General features: G+C 51.7%; 1 protein-coding gene across 1 annotated transcript; it reads right to left on the bottom strand.

Moving 5' to 3' along the window:
- Positions 1–1844: 1844 nt before the first annotated feature.
- LOC101935137 (cytoskeleton-associated protein 5-like) lies at positions 1845–6059 on the bottom strand. The gene has a single exon (XM_065557436.1). The coding sequence runs from the start codon at positions 6057–6059 to the stop codon at positions 1845–1847; it is 4215 nt and encodes a 1404-aa protein (XP_065413508.1).
- Between the last annotated feature and the right edge of the window lie 12189 nt (positions 6060–18248).

The raw sequence follows: 18248 nt of genomic DNA, 5'->3' as shown, positions 1-18248 counted from the left end.
GGGATGGTCTTGTTCAGGCACGGGGCTGGAATTTGAGAGAGCTGGCTTCAGTTCCTGGCTCCGCCACAGACTATGTTAGGCGTTTACTCTCTGCACTTCAGCACCTCTCTGTGGAAATAGCAGTAACTGTCCCTCCTTTGTCTTCTCTATCTAGACTCTTTGGGACAGCACCAAACACAATGAGACCCTGATCTAGGTTGGGGCCTCTAGGCCCTATTGCAATATAAATAACAGCACAAGGCAGACAATAAAAAAGGCCCGGTGGCAAGTTTATGATGCTTCTTAGGATCTCTGGTGGCAACTTTGGTAAGGAGCCAATGGATTGAGTGGGCAATAGAGACTGAACATCCCCTGTTGTGGTCCCTCCAGGACAGGGTGGGGGAAATGTTTACTGGCTACTCTGTGGCCACAGAGACCAAGTCTACAAGTTCATCAGGCGGGCACCTCCCACCTGCATGAGATCTCCAGGATGATAGCCACACTGAACCAGAGCAGTGGCCCATCTCATCCTGTGTTGTAAGCAGGGTCGGCCCTAGACCAAATGGCGCCCCAGGCGAGGAGCATCTTCGGAACACCCCCCCATTTGTTAAACTTTTGAATACCTTATTTTTTATGCATTTGTAGCCCATTTCACAACTTTGACATACGATTTGCATGCGTGATTTATCCCTGTCATCTAAGGCGATAAATTTGCACGCTAGGATCTGTAAATCTGTATTTATATCTCACTGACTGACTGGTGACACCCTGACCCTTATAGACCCGCGAGGGCCTGGCTGACAACATCTAGGAGGTCCAAGGAAAATGTAGTTCCATGGAAGGTTCCATGAGACTCTATAAAGGTCCAGAACATTCTAGGAGGTTAGTGAAAATGAATCCATATATGGAATCCCTGAAATATGTTACTTTAAATGTTCTATTTTCCCGTTTGTTACTAACAAACACCCCACCCCACCAAGCCCGGCACCCCAGATGGTCGCCTGGGTCACTTGCCCCTAAATCTGGCCATGGTTGTAAGGACTGGAAGTAGGGGGAAGGACGGTTGTTGGCTGGACCACATCCATGGTCAAGGAGTAGATTGACACGGTGCCTCTGATAGGGCGGACTCACAAAGCCCAGTCCAGCCCTGACTCTCTGCCCGCACAACCCAATGGCAAATGAAATTCTGCAGGGCCACGTAAATCAGGGTAGCATTTTGCCTGGAACCTTCTTGAGAGCTTCTCAAGAGACTAGAAATCAGTAACCGCTCCCAGCAGCTTCACAGGTCCATCCGGAACCTCCCCCTAGAACGCAGTTATGGAGCAGCCTCGCCTATAGGGGAAGTTCCTTTCAAGTTGCCCTGTCAATTACAGCTTGGTCTGTCTCTCTAGGGACGTACCCGATTGTGATGGCTACCCTCCGCTAATCTCCGTGCTGGTGCTATCCGCTCCTGCCATTCACAGTCATAAAAAACGAAACAAGAAATCGGCAAGTCAGAGCAACTGTTAGAATCTGCTCGTGTTGTGGGGGGGGAAAGCCCTGGTGTCCTGAGACCAGCATCCCCCCCTCGTTCCTTACTGCTGTGTGCCCTCAGCTCTCCTACTTACTGTCTCCTTCCTACCTCCCCACCTAAATCCACGCTTAACTGAAGGCCTAAATGAGGCCACTCTAAACCAGGAAGACTTCTAGTTGAGTCGGTGACAGCTGCCCCCAGCCCACGAGCCATTCACTGGCGACCGCTCTGTATTTGTCTTTTTATTGTGTGTTCCCATCATGTGTGGTGGCTGATGGGGAAGAGGAAGAAAAGGGCTGGCTGGCGCCGATGCCAGCGGAGAAACACTCAGCAGGATGCCAGGTCCGGGTTACTAGTTCGGCTCCTGGATCTTCACATACCGGGGGAGTTTGCTGCTCTGCTTGTCCGGGGAGACATGGGCCAGGGGGTCTTCGGGCTTTGAAGGTCGCCGGGGGCGGGGGAGCTGGCTGCAGGATTTTGTGCCGCTACATCGACGCCTCAGCTTGTCTAGGCAGAGAGATGGCCCCACCTCATCCCCATTTGTATGCTCTCCTGGGGAGGAGGCTGCCCTAGTGGGAGGGGGAGCCGGAGTCTGAAGGGGAATCCCTGTGCCAGGCAGAAGGTGCTGTTTGCCCTCTCGCTCCATGCCCATCACTGCCAGGCCGTGCTTGACGTAGCTGCGGAAGAGGAGGGAGACGTTTTCCAGGAAAGGCTCCAAGTCCGCATCGGGGCATTTCTGCTTGTATTCATACAGCTCCTCCAGACCCTCCCTAGCGTTCTCCTTGGAGCCAATCTTCTTAAAGATGTCTGCTAACATGTCATGGACTTTGCCCATTGCAGCCTGGTCGGCCGCATGAAAGACCCCCTGGCTGGCATCCGTATCTGTCTCGTTGGCAGCCTGCCTGGTGGAGAGCCTCGTCGCCCGGCGCAGGTGAGCCTCCAGCTCCGACTCCCCCTTGTTCTCTGTCATGGGGAGGTGGTCCAGGATCTCAGGCCCTGTCAGCCTGCTCAGGGAGTGCAGTAGAGTTTTCAGAGCTATCTGGGGGAACTGGCTTGTGCACTGCCTCAGTTTCTCTTGGGGGAGCGCCTTCATGAAGAGGTGGATGTCCAGTAGAATCTGGTCCAGGTTGACGGTGCTGATTGTTCGAGGGAGAAGCTGCGTGATTCTCCACAGACACTTGGCCACCAGCTCGGGGAACTTGGGTGGGCCAGCTGCAGCCGTCAGGCTATCCTGGAGCAGGGCGAGCAAGGCACTAAAGATTCGGGTCTGGTCAGACTGCTCCAGCACCTTTTTCATTAGGAGATTGATGGACTGGATGACCTCTTGCCCTTCTTCCAGGTCCTCCACCAGAGAATCCAGCATCAAGGTGATGAGACTGTGGAGCAGGTCCTTCAACACCCCCGTGGAGGCCTCCCGGGCCAGGCTCTCCATCTGGAATAGCAGCATCATGTTGCGAATGATGCAGCCATACAGCTGAATTACTTGGTCCTTCCCCAGTTTTTCCTCCCCCACCTGCAGCCTTTGGATGTACCGGAGCTGCCGCAAGGTGGCTATGAGGAACTGGTTGATGTGGCCAGACATGGCTTCCGCCTTGTCCTCCTGCTTCAGGATCTCATCGATCTGCGCCAGAGCCTGGATGATGGTGTCGACGTCGCCACTGGCCACGTGGTGGATGATGAAGTTGATGGTGGAGGCAACGTTGCTGTGCATGCCATTAGGGTGCGGGGAGACAGCATGGGGCTGGGGTTCAGGGATTGCACCTGGCTGAGTGGTGCCATCCAGTTTGGGACTCTTGCCCTGGAGAGAGTCATGCACATTCTCGGGCTCCTCTAAGTCCAGCTGGAATGCCTGGGGAGCCGCCTGCCCCGTATCCATGTCTGCTCCCGTGCTGTGGGCGTGACTGGGTTTGGAGGGCGTGTCCTCCGCTGATCCCATGCTGTCATTAGCACTTGCACTCAGCGCATGCGGCGGTCTCTCCGGGGCCTGTTTGGCCGGAGAAGCAGCTGGCCTGTTGGCTGCCTGTTCCATGCTCTCTTCTAGCATCCTCATGTGTTTCTCTGGAAGAGTCCCCACCAGTTTGAGCACCCCTTCCCCATGCACGTGGTGAGCGGTCACAATGATGTTTAAGGCAGCACTGCAGATGGCGTTGTTTTGGTCTCCGATGAAGGCAGATATCACCTTGAAGGCTTTGCCAGGGCTCGGCTGGCACACTTCCAGGCCGTAGGCTTTGACTAAATATCCCAGCTCAGCGAGGCATTCTGCCTGCTGCTTGGCGTTCTTGGACCTGGCTCCTTCCATGATGAAGCTGAACATCTTCCTGGCTGGATAGACCAAGCAGACGCTCTTCAAAACAGCATGCACCTCCCTGAGGAGAACCTCTTTGGTCTCCCCCATCTTCATGACCAGGTAAGGGAGGAAAGATGCTGCCTCGTGCTCTGTCAGCTGGTATCTCTCCCGGCTCAGCAAGGAGAACAGCAGCTTGAGATACTCCAGGCTCTTCGTCAGCACCCAGGTGTTGTTGTCGAAGAACCGCAGGGTAAGCCACTTCAGGATCAGGTCCAGGCAACTGAGGAGGCCGTCCTTCTCCCTCTCCAAGTGCTTGACCAGGATGGCCAATGCTTTGATGTGGTGCTGGAAGTTGGAGTGAAACATCTCCTCCTGCAGCCAGTGGGACACACAGCTGCACATCTGAGCCTTCAGCTGCTCTGCGTACTTGTTGCTGGGGGCAGTGAAGTTCCATCTCAGCACCTTCCGCCCTCTCTCGTCCTTTGCCCTCTGCTCTTTCCCTTTGGGGACGGTGATAAAAATAGGACCCAGCTTGTTGCCACCGTCCTTCAGGCTGGCCTTTATTTGCACCTTCCCCCCCTCTGGTAAGCCTTTGACTTTCAGGGCAGCTGCTCCTAATGTGGCTTCTTTGAGTCCAGGCTTCCGCTCCAGGGCGCTGCTGGACACTGAGTCTCCGGCAGGGGCTGGGGAAGAAAAGGCTGATGCCGGGTGGGATGTGGCTGAGGCTGAAGCGAAGGCCGGGATGGCTGTGACCCTTGGCAACCTGGAAGGCAACTTAGCAGGAACAGTGGGCTTGTCCGGAGGGTTGGCTTTGGCTGTCTCCAGCATGGCCACTACGTGGTCCTTGGTAGTCGGCTTCAGTTGGCGAGCGGCTTCGGCCATCTCCTCAAATCCGAGGTGCATCAAGAAGAAGGGCAGGGCTTCCTGGGCCGCCTTCCGCACGTCGCCATTGCAATCTCCCAGGCAGGCGTAGAGGTGAGGTACACCCCGCAGCAGATCTGAGGGGGCAGAACGGAGAGCAGGCAGCTTCTCAGCCAGCCAGCCCAGCAGCTCTTGCCTTTGGAAAGGGTTTTCCTCTCTCAGCTCTTCGGAAGAGTCCTCCCCCTCCAGCCAGTCCTTCATGCCGATCTGCTCGGCCCAGGCATTCACGGCCATGAGGGCCGAGGCTCGCACGTTGCTCTTGCTGTCCCTGAAGATGGCGACCAGGGGGACGCCCAGCTCCCTCACGTGCTGCTTGATGCGCGGGCCCACGGCGGTGGCCAGTCGCTGGAGGATTCTCAGGGTCTGCTGCACCAGGATTGTGTTGGGCTCCTGGAGACAAGCCCTCAGGGCAGCTGGGAGGCCTCCCACATTCGGCTGGATGAGGCTGGCGTCGCTGAGGATACCCGCCACCTCATCCAGCCCCTCCTTCCGGATCCTCCAGCTCTTGTCCCGCAGCTTCGACACCAGCGCTGAGGTGATCCTGTCGCTGATATCCACAGCCTCAGTCCTGCCCTGGTCCTGGGGGTCCCCTCCCTTCCCCTCATCCCCGCTCCCCCTACAGTGCTTGGAGCTGCCCCGGGTGGGAGCAGGTGGGCTCTGCCCTTTCATCTTCTCCAGCTCGGCGTCAATCTGGGAGAGAAGGGGCAGTGTCTCGCCCTCGAAGAACGCTCTCAGAGGGGTGCCCACGTACAGAGAAGTGGTCCCCAGCAGGACGAAGGCAGAGGCCCGTACATCCGGGTGACCAGCAGCAAGGGCAGCCTTTATGGTACTGACCAAGGCCTTCACCTCCATCCCAGTGAAGCCGAACTCTGTAACGGCGTTCGCCAGCCAGTTCAGGGCTTCTGCCTGGGTCCTGGGCTGGGTCTGCGAGAAAGCCAATGTTGTGACTTTGCCGGCTGTCCACGGCAGCGCACAGGCCTCTGCGATCGCTGTCAGGGCTCCTTTGGCGTCGCTGCTACAGATCACGTCGCCCACCTTCCCCACCAGGCCGGCCAAGACGACCTGAGCTGACGTTCTGGAAAAGTTTCCCTTCTGGGCGATCAGGGTGATGATGTGAAGCTTTTTCTGAATCACCGGGAGTTTGGTTTCCTCCCAGCCACGATCCTTCTCCAGCAGCCTCACCAGGGCCTGACAGGGCATGTCGTTCTTCTCTATTTCTTCCACGGCCTTCTGAAACGCCTCCATGCCGGAAAACCTCTCCTTCCAGTTGCTGCTGGCCAGTTGCTGGATGCAGGAGGCTGGAAGGACAGCTGCCGCCACTTCCTCACATGATTCTTCTGAGAGCTCAAGTTCAAACATGTTGCTTGGCGCCGACTTTTGTTTACTTTGGGCGCCAGAACCTCCTGCACCATCGGTTCCTAGGTGGGTGACCCGGCTGGGTGACAAGAGCTGCAGAGGGTCTTTCTGATGTCCTTGCCCCCTGCAGCCGCTGGAGGAGCTGCTGATGTTCCAGCAGCAGCGTCGGATTCCCGGTGACCATCTGCTGCTCCTGCTTGTGAGCGCTGATGAGCTCACTGCCTTGGGTCTGACGACTGCAGGTCATTGTGACGTCATCCACCCACGTTTAGTCCCGAGAAGAGAAGGCCAAAGGTGGGGGGACGTGGTAACAGTCTTCAAATAGGTAAGAAACTGTTCTAAAGAGGATGGTGATCAACCCTGCTCCATGTCCACTGAGGTAAGATTAGGAAGAATCATCTTAGTTCACAGCAAGGGAGATTTAGGTTAGAAATTAGGAAAAGCTTTCTAACTGTAGGGTAATGAAGTCCTGGAACCGGTGACCTAGGGAGGCTGTGGAATCCCCATAGAGAGGGCTGACCAGGAAGAAAAGCAGAACTATGCTAGTTCCTTGACAAGAGAAGCCTGGTTCTCCCTGAGATCCTAGGACAGCGCACTGTCGGAGCACACCATTTGGTGGTCTGGGTTGACAAGGCCCAGGGAAACTGACAGAAAGGGACTAACTAGCTAACCAGAGACAAGCCCAGAGCAGATGAGCGTAGGTCCTCCTGACGCACCTGCAGATCAGCCTGGTTCTGAAGTTCACCGTTTCCCGGTTCGTTTGTTTTTTGACTCAGACCCTCCTAGAAGGGGTAGGATTTTAGGGTGCCCCGTAGCTTTCCAGCTATGGCACAACCCCAAATCTGTGAGGGATGATGCACTCACAATGGGGTGAGTTGTGCCCAGAAAAACCACAAGGAGACACCACCTCGACAACCCAGCTACGCCATCATTGGAGGTTTTTATGAACAAGTTAGACAAACACCTGTAAGGGATGGTCGAGGGGGCTTAGTTGGTCCTGCCTTGGTGAAAAAGGGGATGGACTGGATGACTTCTTGAGGTCCCTTCCAGCCCGACATTTCTATGATTCTATAAGACGTACACAGTTAAAGTCGGTCAGATCAGAGAGAGACCGATTAGCCCTTGAGAGACTCTCTCCGGCTAATTGAGGGCAGTTGCACACAGCAATGGAGAGCTGCTAGGTGCCTGCCAAGATGAACAATCAGGAAAAGGCTTTTCAAAAATTCATGGGGTTTTAAAGGTGTGTGTGTGGGGGTGGGTGGGTGGGTTTCCAGTCTCTATGACCCCTAAGCAGTGGAGTTCACAATTATGACCAGAGCAGTCAGTGAGGGGCATTGTGGGTTAGCTGCTGGAGGACTGTTAGGTCGACATAGCTAACTCATTGTCTACATCCATGCTGTGTTGACCTCAGTACATGGACCATGGCTCAGTGCCGCTCGGGGAGGTGGCGTTACTATGTCAGCATCATGGAGAGCTTACACTGGGGGGAGACAGATTTGAGTGTAGACACAGGCACAACTAGGTTGATGCAAGGCGGCTTACATCGACCTAACTTTGTAATGCCCATAGTGAACCAGGCAGGAATAAAATGCGGGAATTCCTGGCTCTCTGTTCTGTGCTTAGTCTGCTAGACAATGCTGCCTCTTTGGGGTTGGGAAGGAATTTCTCTCCAAGGCATAGTTTTTTACAGGGACCTTGTGGGATTGTCACCTTCCCCTGTAGAAATAAGCTGGGATCATAGAATCATAGAATATCAGGGTTGGAAGGGACCTCAGGAGGTCATCTAGTCCCACCCCCTGCTCAAAGCAGGACCAATCCCCAACTAAATCATCCCAGCCAGGGCTTTGTCAGGGAGCACCCATTAGGATCAGGTACAAACGGAGTGGGGGTGGGGAAGGCTAATGCCACCCTTCACTGTGTTCCTAGGATGTTGCAATTGCAACGAAAGCAATCTCAGTGGTGCAATGTCAAAGTGAGGTGCACACCCTCCTGGGCCTGAACAGGATTGTTTATGTACGTTGCCATGGAGGGAAAGTGGCAGTGGGTAGAGAACACAGAACTGAAAGGAATCAGAAAGGGGACTCGAGCATGACTGCTTGTCCCTGGCCTAAAGAAAACAGATAGGCCTCAGGGAGGGAGATGGGGATGGTCAATTCAAAAGCAGCAGCAGATGGACAAAAACCATCTGTGTTTAAACAGGAGAAAGAAGGGAAAGCGATCATTACCAATTAACAATCATTACTCAGTAGTCCTCTGTTGCTCTAGAGGAACAATACTTTGCACTTACCTCTATTCATCTGAAAATCTCATCTTCAAAATGCTGCCTCCATAAGACCCCAGTCCTAGGAAGAATGTCTGTTCGCTTTGAGTCTGAGATGGACCAAGGAACAACCCTGGAAATCCGGTTCCAAGACCTGTTTTATGACAGAGCAGCACCTTCGTTTTTATCTTTTGTTCTGGAGGGGATTTAATTGTCTGCTCGTCACCCGGGGTGAGCTCGTAGACTCTCTGCGTTTAATTCTGTGTGGTTGGTGGGTCCTGACTTTCGTCTCCCTGATGTAACGGCGATGACTGCAGCAGAGCCGTGCCCGTGTTTGTTGTGAAGCTCCGAAGAGGCCCTTTGGCAGGCAGGTGCTGGAGATATGCAACCAACCAGAATTTAAAACCCGTACTCAGCTTTTACTAAGCACTTACTCAGCTAGTCACCTTTGCCATTACCCGGGGTATTAACGAAGCAAACAAGACTTTCATGACCTGGCCCGAAGTACTCCTGCCGATAACCAAAAACGGCTGGATCGTAACCAGCATCTGTGCCCAGTATCTATCTCATTAGTGAATCTAGTCCACGTGAGCATCCGCACACTGCCCATCTGCCCTGGCCTCCTCTGTGCAGCCACACAATACATAGAGCACAAACTTCTCCCCTCTGTCCCCGTCCTGCCCCCGAGGAAGTCTCAGTGGCTCATTTAATCCTTGGCCTCTGTTCTTAGGATAGTGCCCTTTGCCATGTGTGCACACAGCTTGAGGACCCGCCTTCCCTGAAGGGGCCACTGAACTATCACAGGTGAACTCCTGTTGGTCGCTCCCAATCTGAATTATTGCTTGAGGTCTGACATGGTCGGGAAGAATAACTGTGTAGCAGCAGAGCTTAAAGGCTCAGGCGTTGGTCAGGGCCCACTGTGCTAGAACAGTCCCTGGCCCACGAAAGTTACAGTCTAAATGGTCTGTTCCCTTTCCTGGTGCCAGGAAAAACAAATACACACAAATACACACACACACAAATACACACACACACACACAGTTTTATTTCAAATATCTTGTCCTCTTTCCATGTGTTTCTTCAGTTTTCCATCCCAAGACGTGACGAAGTCCCTTCAGAGCCTTTGTCTTACATCTACAGCTTGCCTTATCGCAATCTACCCCTCCTTACGTAAGATTTTAGAAGCCCAGTGCAGCCGGTGGTTCCAAATGCCCCTGGTCCTTGCCTTCCGGGATCGTAACAGCTGCAACAGGGCAGCACCTGGGCATAGAAAGGGGAAGATTCTTTTCACCCTCTCTCTCTTTGCGCTCCTCCCCAGGGGCAGCTGCAGTCAGGAGAGGAAGGATGGTCCCGTGCTTACGTCCGTGATCTGGAAGTCCGGACACCCAGGCTGAGTTCCTAGCTCTGCGGCAGACTCTGTGCTGTTCTTCTCAATAAGGCATTTAGGTACCAATTACGGTGATTTTCATCAAACCTGACCCAGCTCTCTAACAGTACCGCAGCCAGACCATGCCGCTCACTGCGGCCTGGCTCCTGCAGTCCAGAGCCCTGCCTTCCAAACTGGAAAGTGACCTTTGGCCTCTGCAGCCACCGCCACATCCTCACCCCACCATGCCAGCTACCCCACCCCAACCGACTGGGGGACCCTGGGCGAGTTATCTGGGTCTCAGCGCCTTTCTGTGCAATGGGTGTGATCATCGTCCCTGTCTCCAACCCTTTGTCTTGGGGCGGGGACTGTCTCGCCGTCTGCGGCTCTGTGCAATGCCAAGCACAACGGAGCCCTGCGCTGATTGGTTGCCTAAAGGTGCTATCACAATACAGACAGTCGGGGGTACATCTCCTAATGCTGTGCTTTTGCGCTTCCTCTGCTGGGTCTTCCACCTCAGTCTCGGGCTGGTGCTCCACTCCGTGATGCTAATGCACAAAGGAGGACGTAGACAAAAGAGGCCCAGGTCACAACACTGCTGAAGTTGCAGTGAGGCCCCAGCTGCCCTGGGGATCCAGTAGATGCAGTGACCCCGAATCACAATCTAATCTACCCTCGTGTCGGTGCCTTTGTTCTCTTTGAGTCCCTCATTTCAGAAGGGACCCTACTCAAATGCGTTTCGTCAGCTGAATCAGCCGCAGGACCAAGGAAAACGATACACAGGTGGATCCGTTCACCCACTGACCTATGGTGCAATGCACGGGCAGGTCTGAGTTCTGTGCACACAAGAAAGTGTCGGCTAGGTCTAAGCACAGCCCTCCCGTTTGGAATCTGCATGTCAATATCCTGTTCCATGAATGGCTGACGCACAAAATGCCCCTTGATCTCGAGTCTAAAAATCACTCCAAGGAAGCCACTATCTCTGTCCAAATAAATGATTCTAAATAACTTTATTCTAGGAAACGGCATTTAGCATTTGTCATGGGGTAATAAGTGATTCATAGGTTTTTTCTCTCGACAGCGTTGGTTAAGGGCGTTGCATTATTCTGGCTGAGTGAAAAGCTCTCAGAGAATCTGAAGTGTGTTGGGATGGGAAAGTAAGTGCAAGTCCTTTTACTGCTTGTGCATAACCTTCCCATCCATCAATCACACGCCCTCCTGCTTTATTCTAGGAGAACTCGGGCTGAGTCCTGCTGTTAAATGCCTCTTGCAACATGCCTCTTTGGGGCTGGTTCTGATAGGCCCTTTGTGCCTCAGCTCCTGTGGATGGGCTGAGGGGGCACAACCCCTCCCAGGAGGCGCTCAGCACCTTGCAGACTCCAGCTCCATGAAGTGCTCCGCTCCTGGCAGGAGGCACCGAGAACCCTGCAGGATCAACCCCCCAAAGCTCCTTGGTGAAGGAAGAATACCACACAGGACTGAGCAGCAGGGATACCGCCGCATGTGCCTGTAGCTTAGAGCAGCCCTCAGGTTGCTGTAATTTACATGGGGAGCCCCCAGGATCCAGGGAAGTGGAAAGGTGCCATGGAGTCACCTGCTACAAGCCTCGGCTGGCTGAACCCAAGAATCGGGGCCCTTGCTCTGTTCTGAATACTCTATTCCATGCATGAGAGTCTGATTCACCTCTGGGCCATGCTGACTGGCAGAAGTGGCCCTCTGCTCTATAACTTTTGGCCATCCCTAATGCACAGCCATGTCCTGGCACAGAAATGATTTCCTTGGGTGTGGAAAAGACCAGGGCTTCTCCTGGGGCTTCTTGTCTTCTTATGACTATGGAAAAAGCCAAAGAAAGTTCAAGGCAGGTTATGCTTTATTTGGAAGCGGATGTGGGGAGTGCAAGAAATGAAACTAAGAAAATTGGGAGTGACCTTAGAATCCAGGGGCCCAGGGGTTTATGGGGCTGGGGGCGCACGGTGCGACTGACCTGATACTTGGTAATGACTAAGCAGTTCTGTTTGGGAGGTGCAGGATTGGATAGAATCCAGCTCCCGCCCTCTTAGTTCGGCCGGGCTAACTGAGGTACAAAGCAGCGGAGACGTAATTTATTCAGCGACGGCAGCTGAGCTGAGTCTGAATTCACAGCAGGCAGAAGGCGTGTGGAGTACGACGGTGGCAGTCACTTTTCCGAGTACAGCCACACTTTACATTTGACGCCAACATGCCTTTATTATAGCACAGAGCTGGGATATTTGCAAACTGTCTGGCGCAGTCTAGCATACAGCGCCTGGCAAAACTCCCCCTCGAACCAGTTTGCTCCTTGCATCCAAAAATCCGTGGCCCGGTTTTCAGGGCCACTGACGTTAATGGGAGTCATCAGTGCTCAGCACCTTGGAAAAAAACATCAGTAACTTTCTTTTTCCAGGCCCAATCCACCCGCCTGTGGATTTTCCCTATAGATCATACTTCAGGCTACAGCTTCCAGACCTTCATAGACATTTCCCGCCAGTGTCTCAAATAAGTCACTGCTATGAATACACACCCAGGGACTCGTTCCCGCTACTGCCAGTAACTCTAGCTGCAGCAGAGAGCAGGTTAAAGTGACAATCAATCGTTTATGCTCTCTGTATGTGTGTATATATATCTCCTCAATATATGTTCCATTCTATATGCATCCGAAGAAGTGGGCTGTAGTCCACGAAAGCTTATGCTCTAATAAATTTGTTAGTCTCTAAGGTGCCACAAGTCCTCCTGTTCTTCTTTTTGCGGATACAGACTAACACGGCTGCTACTCTGAAATCAATCGTTTGTAGATTAACGAACCAAACCGTTATCCCTCACCCCGCCATCCTGCTGCATGCTCAGACTTGCCAGACAACATCTCAGACTTCTCCTGTGTGTACATAGATATTGGATTAGGGACCAGGATGGGCAGGGACGGTGTCCTTAGCCTCTGTTTGCCAGAAGCTGGGAATGGATGACAGGGGATGGATCACTTGATGATTCACTGTTCTGTTCATTCCCTCTGGGGCACCTGGGATTGGCCACTGTCCGTAGACAGGATACTGAGCTAGATGGACCTTTGGTCTGACCCAGTATGGCCGTTCTTACGTTCTTATGACCTGATTCTGCAAATCTTACTCTCATTAAATAGGGCTTATTTGTGCAAGCCGGCCCCTTGCAGGAAATGTTCCTAAATTAGCTAGCTAGGTTGAAGAGTATCAGAGGGGTAGCCGTGTTAGTCTGAATCTGTAAAAAGCAACAGAGGGTCCTGTGGCACCTTTGAGACTAACAGAAGTACTGGGAGCATAAGCTTTCGTGGGTAAGAACCTCACTTCTTCAGATGCAAGACTAGGTTGAAGAGGTGACCAGACTCAACCCAAAGCACTTTGCACAGCAGACAAAAGTATGCACAGTGCAAACAGCCATAAAAACTATGACAGTAGCGTCACATAAAGATTTGTCTTATAGTTAAGGCGGTGGACTGGCATTCAGGAGCTTTGGGTTCAATTCCTGGCTTTCTCACAAAGTCTCTGTGTAATGTTGGGCCCGTCTGTTAACCTCTTGGGGTCTCTGCTCCCCATCCGTGAAATGGGATGATAAACCTTCCTAGTTCTGCATTTAGAATGAAAGCTGTTGAGGGCAGAGGTTCTCTCTTACTTTGTGTTTGTACTGTGCCTAGCACAATAGGGATTGTCATACGAATAAACAATCCACATATAATAATAAATAGGCCGAGGAATCTTGTTGCAAAATCATCAGCAGCCCTGTGCACCATGAGCTGAGTGAAGAGATCTGGTGGCAGTGATTTCCTGGCAATTTCCTGCAGGATCCTTGGGAGACCACATTGAATTTGGTTTAAGTATGTTCTGGGTCCACTGTAGTAAATGACCGGTTTATGTATTGTCATGGGCCGGGATTGTATGCAACCTCTCGCTAGTGGCGGGGCGGCTGGGATGTGAACCCTGGGCAGTGTTATGAACTTGGAAGGACTGTACTGAACAGTGGGCCGAACAAGAATGGACTTTTAGGACAGTGTCAAGTGTTTTGCATGGGGAATTTCTGGGGGAGGTGAATGCCAATCCCCCACTTCTGATTATGCAAAAATTCAGCCTTTGGAAGCTACGCCCTGAGAAGGGAACCATTGTCTGCTGATTGCCTGTCCCAGGAGGCCAAGATCAAAGACCCAAGCGGTATGGAGGAAAGACTGAACTATTCATGCAGGTGCTAGGTCTGAGCTGAGGCTGTATATGAACTTGTAAACACAGAAAGCCCCTGGCTGGGGTTTGGCGGACTGACTCCTGCCAGAGCCCTGGGAGTTTGGGGGGTGATCTCTGGTAAGCTGATTAGCATGCGTGTAGGTTTTTTATTGTTGTAATAGGTTTTCTCTGTAATGCTTTCACTTTAAGAAGAAATGTGCTTGCTTAGACATATAACTGCTGACAATCACGCAGTTCACAGCCTTCGAAGAGAAAGCAAAGCGTAGACACTGGCCTGTTTGGGCAGTCTGGCTTGCTGGGGATATCACAGGGTAGGCAGGGAACTGTGCAGCCTGGAAGACCCCCCAGTCAGGAAGGCAAGAGATGGGAGTCTCCATGCAATAGAGGTGATGACTGAGGAGCCAAAAGCCAACCCTTGGTGTCCCACAGATGGGGAATACAGGTACAGTTGCCCTGAACTGTTGCATCTGTCTCTCTGAGACAAGGAACCCTAAACGTGCCTCCTCGAGAATGTATTTCTGAGGCTATGCAGACCCCACTACGCTATGAAGCCAGCAGCGTCCATGAAGCTTGGGTTGCTGCAGCTGAATCGTACCGTGTGGCTCTGCTTGGGGATCCGCCATAGCGTTACTTGCAACGGCTTCACTCCAGTGATCAGCAACGTGACCCTGCCTCGAAAAGCACTGGCCCCGCATGGTGACCAAAACAGAAAATACAGGCGCGTAGCCATCCATTCATATACCATGAAATGTAGGCGCCGAGAATGAGACTACCTGAGCCTGATGCGTCTCCGTCTCCTTTAAATTCCTGTAGCTCCGGCTGTCCCATCAGCTTGTTTCCAGAAGTTGTTTAGAGTTTCTATTGAGATACCAGTGACCAGCCAGAAGGTGGAGATTCTGCTGCTGAAGACGTCCCCCTTCCGTTGGGGAATACAATGGCGTCCACTTGGGCGGCCAGTTCCTGCAGCCACTGAACCCATTCTCTCCCCATCTATTTTAGGTAATTAATTGGTCCTCATCACCATATTAGCTGAGCACCTCACAGACTTTAATGCATTCATCCTCATACCAGCCCAGGGAGGTAGGAAAATATTGATTATTCCCATTTTATGGATGGGGAAACTGAGGCAGGGAGACTCAGAGAATCACCCAAGGTCCTGTAGGGATTCTGGGGCAAAGCAGGGAATTGAACTGGGACCTTCTACATCTGGTCCATGTTTCTTGTAAGAAAGCGGGAGAGAAAACCCGATAGTGTCCTAGGAATTCTCACCTTGGGGGCTGGGGTTTGCCTCCCCTGAACCTCCAGGATCCCTGCTGAGCTCAGGGGATTCATTACAGGCCACAGCATCATCGGTACAGTGGCTTACGCCCTCACAATAGCACTTGAGCTCCCTGGCAGTGTGGGTCTATTGGAAAGACAAACCCTTTCGCCCCTGGAACCATTCGTCCCCTGCCACGCTGCGTCAGGCAATGTTAACTTCTTCTTTCCCCCTGATTTTGTGGTGGAGGTGGAGGGGGGACCTTAGCCAGCTTCCCAACCCCAGTGCCTGACAGCCCCTCTCTTCCCCAGCACAGGCACGGGACTGGAACCCCAAACTTCAGGACTTCGGTAGAGTTGGGAGGCGTGAGTTGTAGGCGATCATATCAAAGCAATGAATTCTCCCATTTGGAGGGTGCAGGCTGCCATCCCTGCACCCCAAAGGGTGAGTACGGGGCCCTCAATCGCCGCTCAGCCCACCTCTCACTATAGTCAATCTGAGTTCTGCTTGAGGAAGAATGAATGGAAGCCAGGTGTGGGAGTCATGCGGCCTGTGTTCTAATCCTGATTCAGCGTCTTGCCTGCCTAGGCAAGCCACATCACCCCTCCGTGCCTGCTTCGCTTCCCAGACTTGGTCTGTTTAGGTTGTACGTTTTTACTGAGTTGGGACTGTCTGTGACTGTGTCTGTGCACAATGCCGAGCGCAGCTGGGACCCTGGTCTCAGGTGAGTGCTCCTGTAACACCAACTAGTCAGCAAGGGCTGCAGGATTTCACACCTGATGAACTGGGATGTAATAACATGCCATTAAGTGAAATGAAAGCCGCAGTTTTGTTGCCAAGGCATCACGATCTGCCAAATGGCAATTCCAGCGGTGGAGACGCTGCCCTTGGGTACCTCCGTGCCAATTGAAAATCACTCCCTTCAAGCCAAAAATTTGCCACAATCACTTCGTATTGGCCCCGAGTCAGCAAAGCACTTGGGCATGTACTTAAAGTTGAGCATGTGCTGAAGTGCTTGGCTGAATCAGGATCTATAAGTGGGGTCTCCCTGCATTCCAAGGCTCAGCTTATCCTTCAGAAATGCACTCTGACTGGTTCAAAGGCCCAACACGTAGCAAGTAACACTTCTACCAACTGGCAAATATCATAGAGCTGTCAAAGTCCATTTCAAGGGAGGATTTGGAACACCCATGCTTAAAACTCAGATGTTTAAATGATCGTTTTCCTACACAAGTCCTATGCGAGGACAAATTTCGCAACGCAATTGTGTTATCAAAAATCAAACACGGATTCTTGAGTCAGGGCTGGTGAAAAAGAACAGAATTATGCCCTGGTTCTTTGGAAGCCATACATTTATTCGAAAGATCTGGTGTATGTCCTGAAACTCAAACGGCATGTCTTTAGGTGGCTGTTAGCAACACGAGGGATTAAACTGAAAGCCTGGAAGTTTACTTTAACCATCAAGTCAAGCTTTGTTTCCCAGGCTTCCAAATGATCTAAAATCTTTATCACATCTATTTCACTTCACAGACCTGAAGAAAGAAAGGATCACATTTTGACATGCAACCCCCGTGACCACTCAGTTGTGACAGGGCAGGATTTGGCTATCAAGGTTGCTGTAGTACATATGCACACACACAGGATGAGCTCAATAGAGACCACCTATGTGGTGTGTGCATGTGTAAACTGGAAAAAAAGGTGAAAACTTACACGTTAGACCAGGTCACTGCACCCCACCCATGAATCCATCTCCACTGGGTCTTCCATTCCAAATTCCATTCTGCCCATAAGAATGGGCCATACTGGGTCAGACCAAAGGTCCATTTAGCCCAGTATCCTGTCTTCCAACAGTGGCCAGTGCCAGGTGCCCCAGAGGGAATGAACAGAACAGGTCATCACCAAGTGATCCATCCCCTGTCACCCATTCCCAGCTTCTGGCAAACAGAGGCTAGGGACACATCCCTGCCCATCCTGGCTAATAGCCATTGATGGACCTATCCTCCATGAATGTATCTAGTTCTTTTTTTAACCCTGTTGTAGGCTTGGCCTTCACAACATCCTCTGGCAAGGAGTTCCACAGGTTCACTGTGTGTTGTGTGAAGAAATACTTCCTTTTGGTTGTTTTGAACCTGCTGCCCATTAATTTCATTTGGTGACCCCTAGTTCTTGTGTTATGAGAAGGAGTAAATAACACTTCCTTATTTACTTTCTCCACACCAGTCATGATTTTATAGATCTCTATCATATCCATCCTTAGTCGTCTCTTTTCCAAGCTGAAAAGTCCCAATCTTATTCATCTCTCCTCACGTGGAAGCTGTTCCATACCCCTAATCATTTTTTTGCCCTTTTCTGAACCTTTTGCAATTCAATTATATCTTTTTTTGAGATGGGGCGACCACATCTGCACTCAGTATTCAAGATGTGGGCGTACCATGGATTTATATAGAGGCAACATGATTCCCCTTCTTAATGATTCCCAACATTCTGTTTGCTTTTTTGCCTGCTGCTGCACATTGAGTGGATGTTTTCAGAGAACTATCCACAATGACTCCAAAATCTCTTTCTTGAGTGGTAACAGCTAATTTAGACCCATCATTTTGGATGTACAGTTGGGACTATGTTTTGCACTGTGCATTACTTTGCATTTATCAACATTGAATTTCATCTGCCATTTTGTTGTCCAGTCACCCAGTTTTGTGAGATCCCTTTATAACTCTTTAAAGTCTGCCAGGGACTTAACTATCTTGAGTAATTTTGCATCATCTGCAAATGTTGCCATCTCACTTTTTTACCCCTTTTTCCAGATCCTTTGTGAATATATAGAATAAGACTGGGCCCAGTACAGACCCGGGGGAGGGGCACCACTATTTACCTCTTTCCATTGTAAAACCTGACCATTTATTCCTACCCTTCATTTCCTGTCTTTTAACCAATTACTGATCCATGAGAAGATCTTCCCTCTTGTCCCATGACTGCTTACTGAGTCCCATGACTGCTTAAGAGCCTTTAGTGAGGGACCTGGTAAAAGGCTTTCTGAAAGTCCAAATGCACTATATCCAAGGGACCCCCCTTGTCCACATGCTTGTTGACC

Source organism: Chrysemys picta, chromosome 9 (genome assembly GCF_011386835.1).
Source record: "Chrysemys picta bellii isolate R12L10 chromosome 9, ASM1138683v2, whole genome shotgun sequence".
In the NCBI taxonomy this organism is placed as follows: domain Eukaryota; kingdom Metazoa; phylum Chordata; order Testudines; family Emydidae; genus Chrysemys; species Chrysemys picta.
Note: the sequence above shows the minus strand (reverse complement) of the source record. Positions and strands in the feature narration are given on the sequence as shown.

What these genes read in the sequence shown, in the direction of transcription:
- LOC101935137 (XM_065557436.1), bottom strand. Translation starts at nt 6,059, where the DNA reads ATGTTTGAACTTGAGCTCTCAGAAGAATCATGTGAGGAAGTGGCGGCA.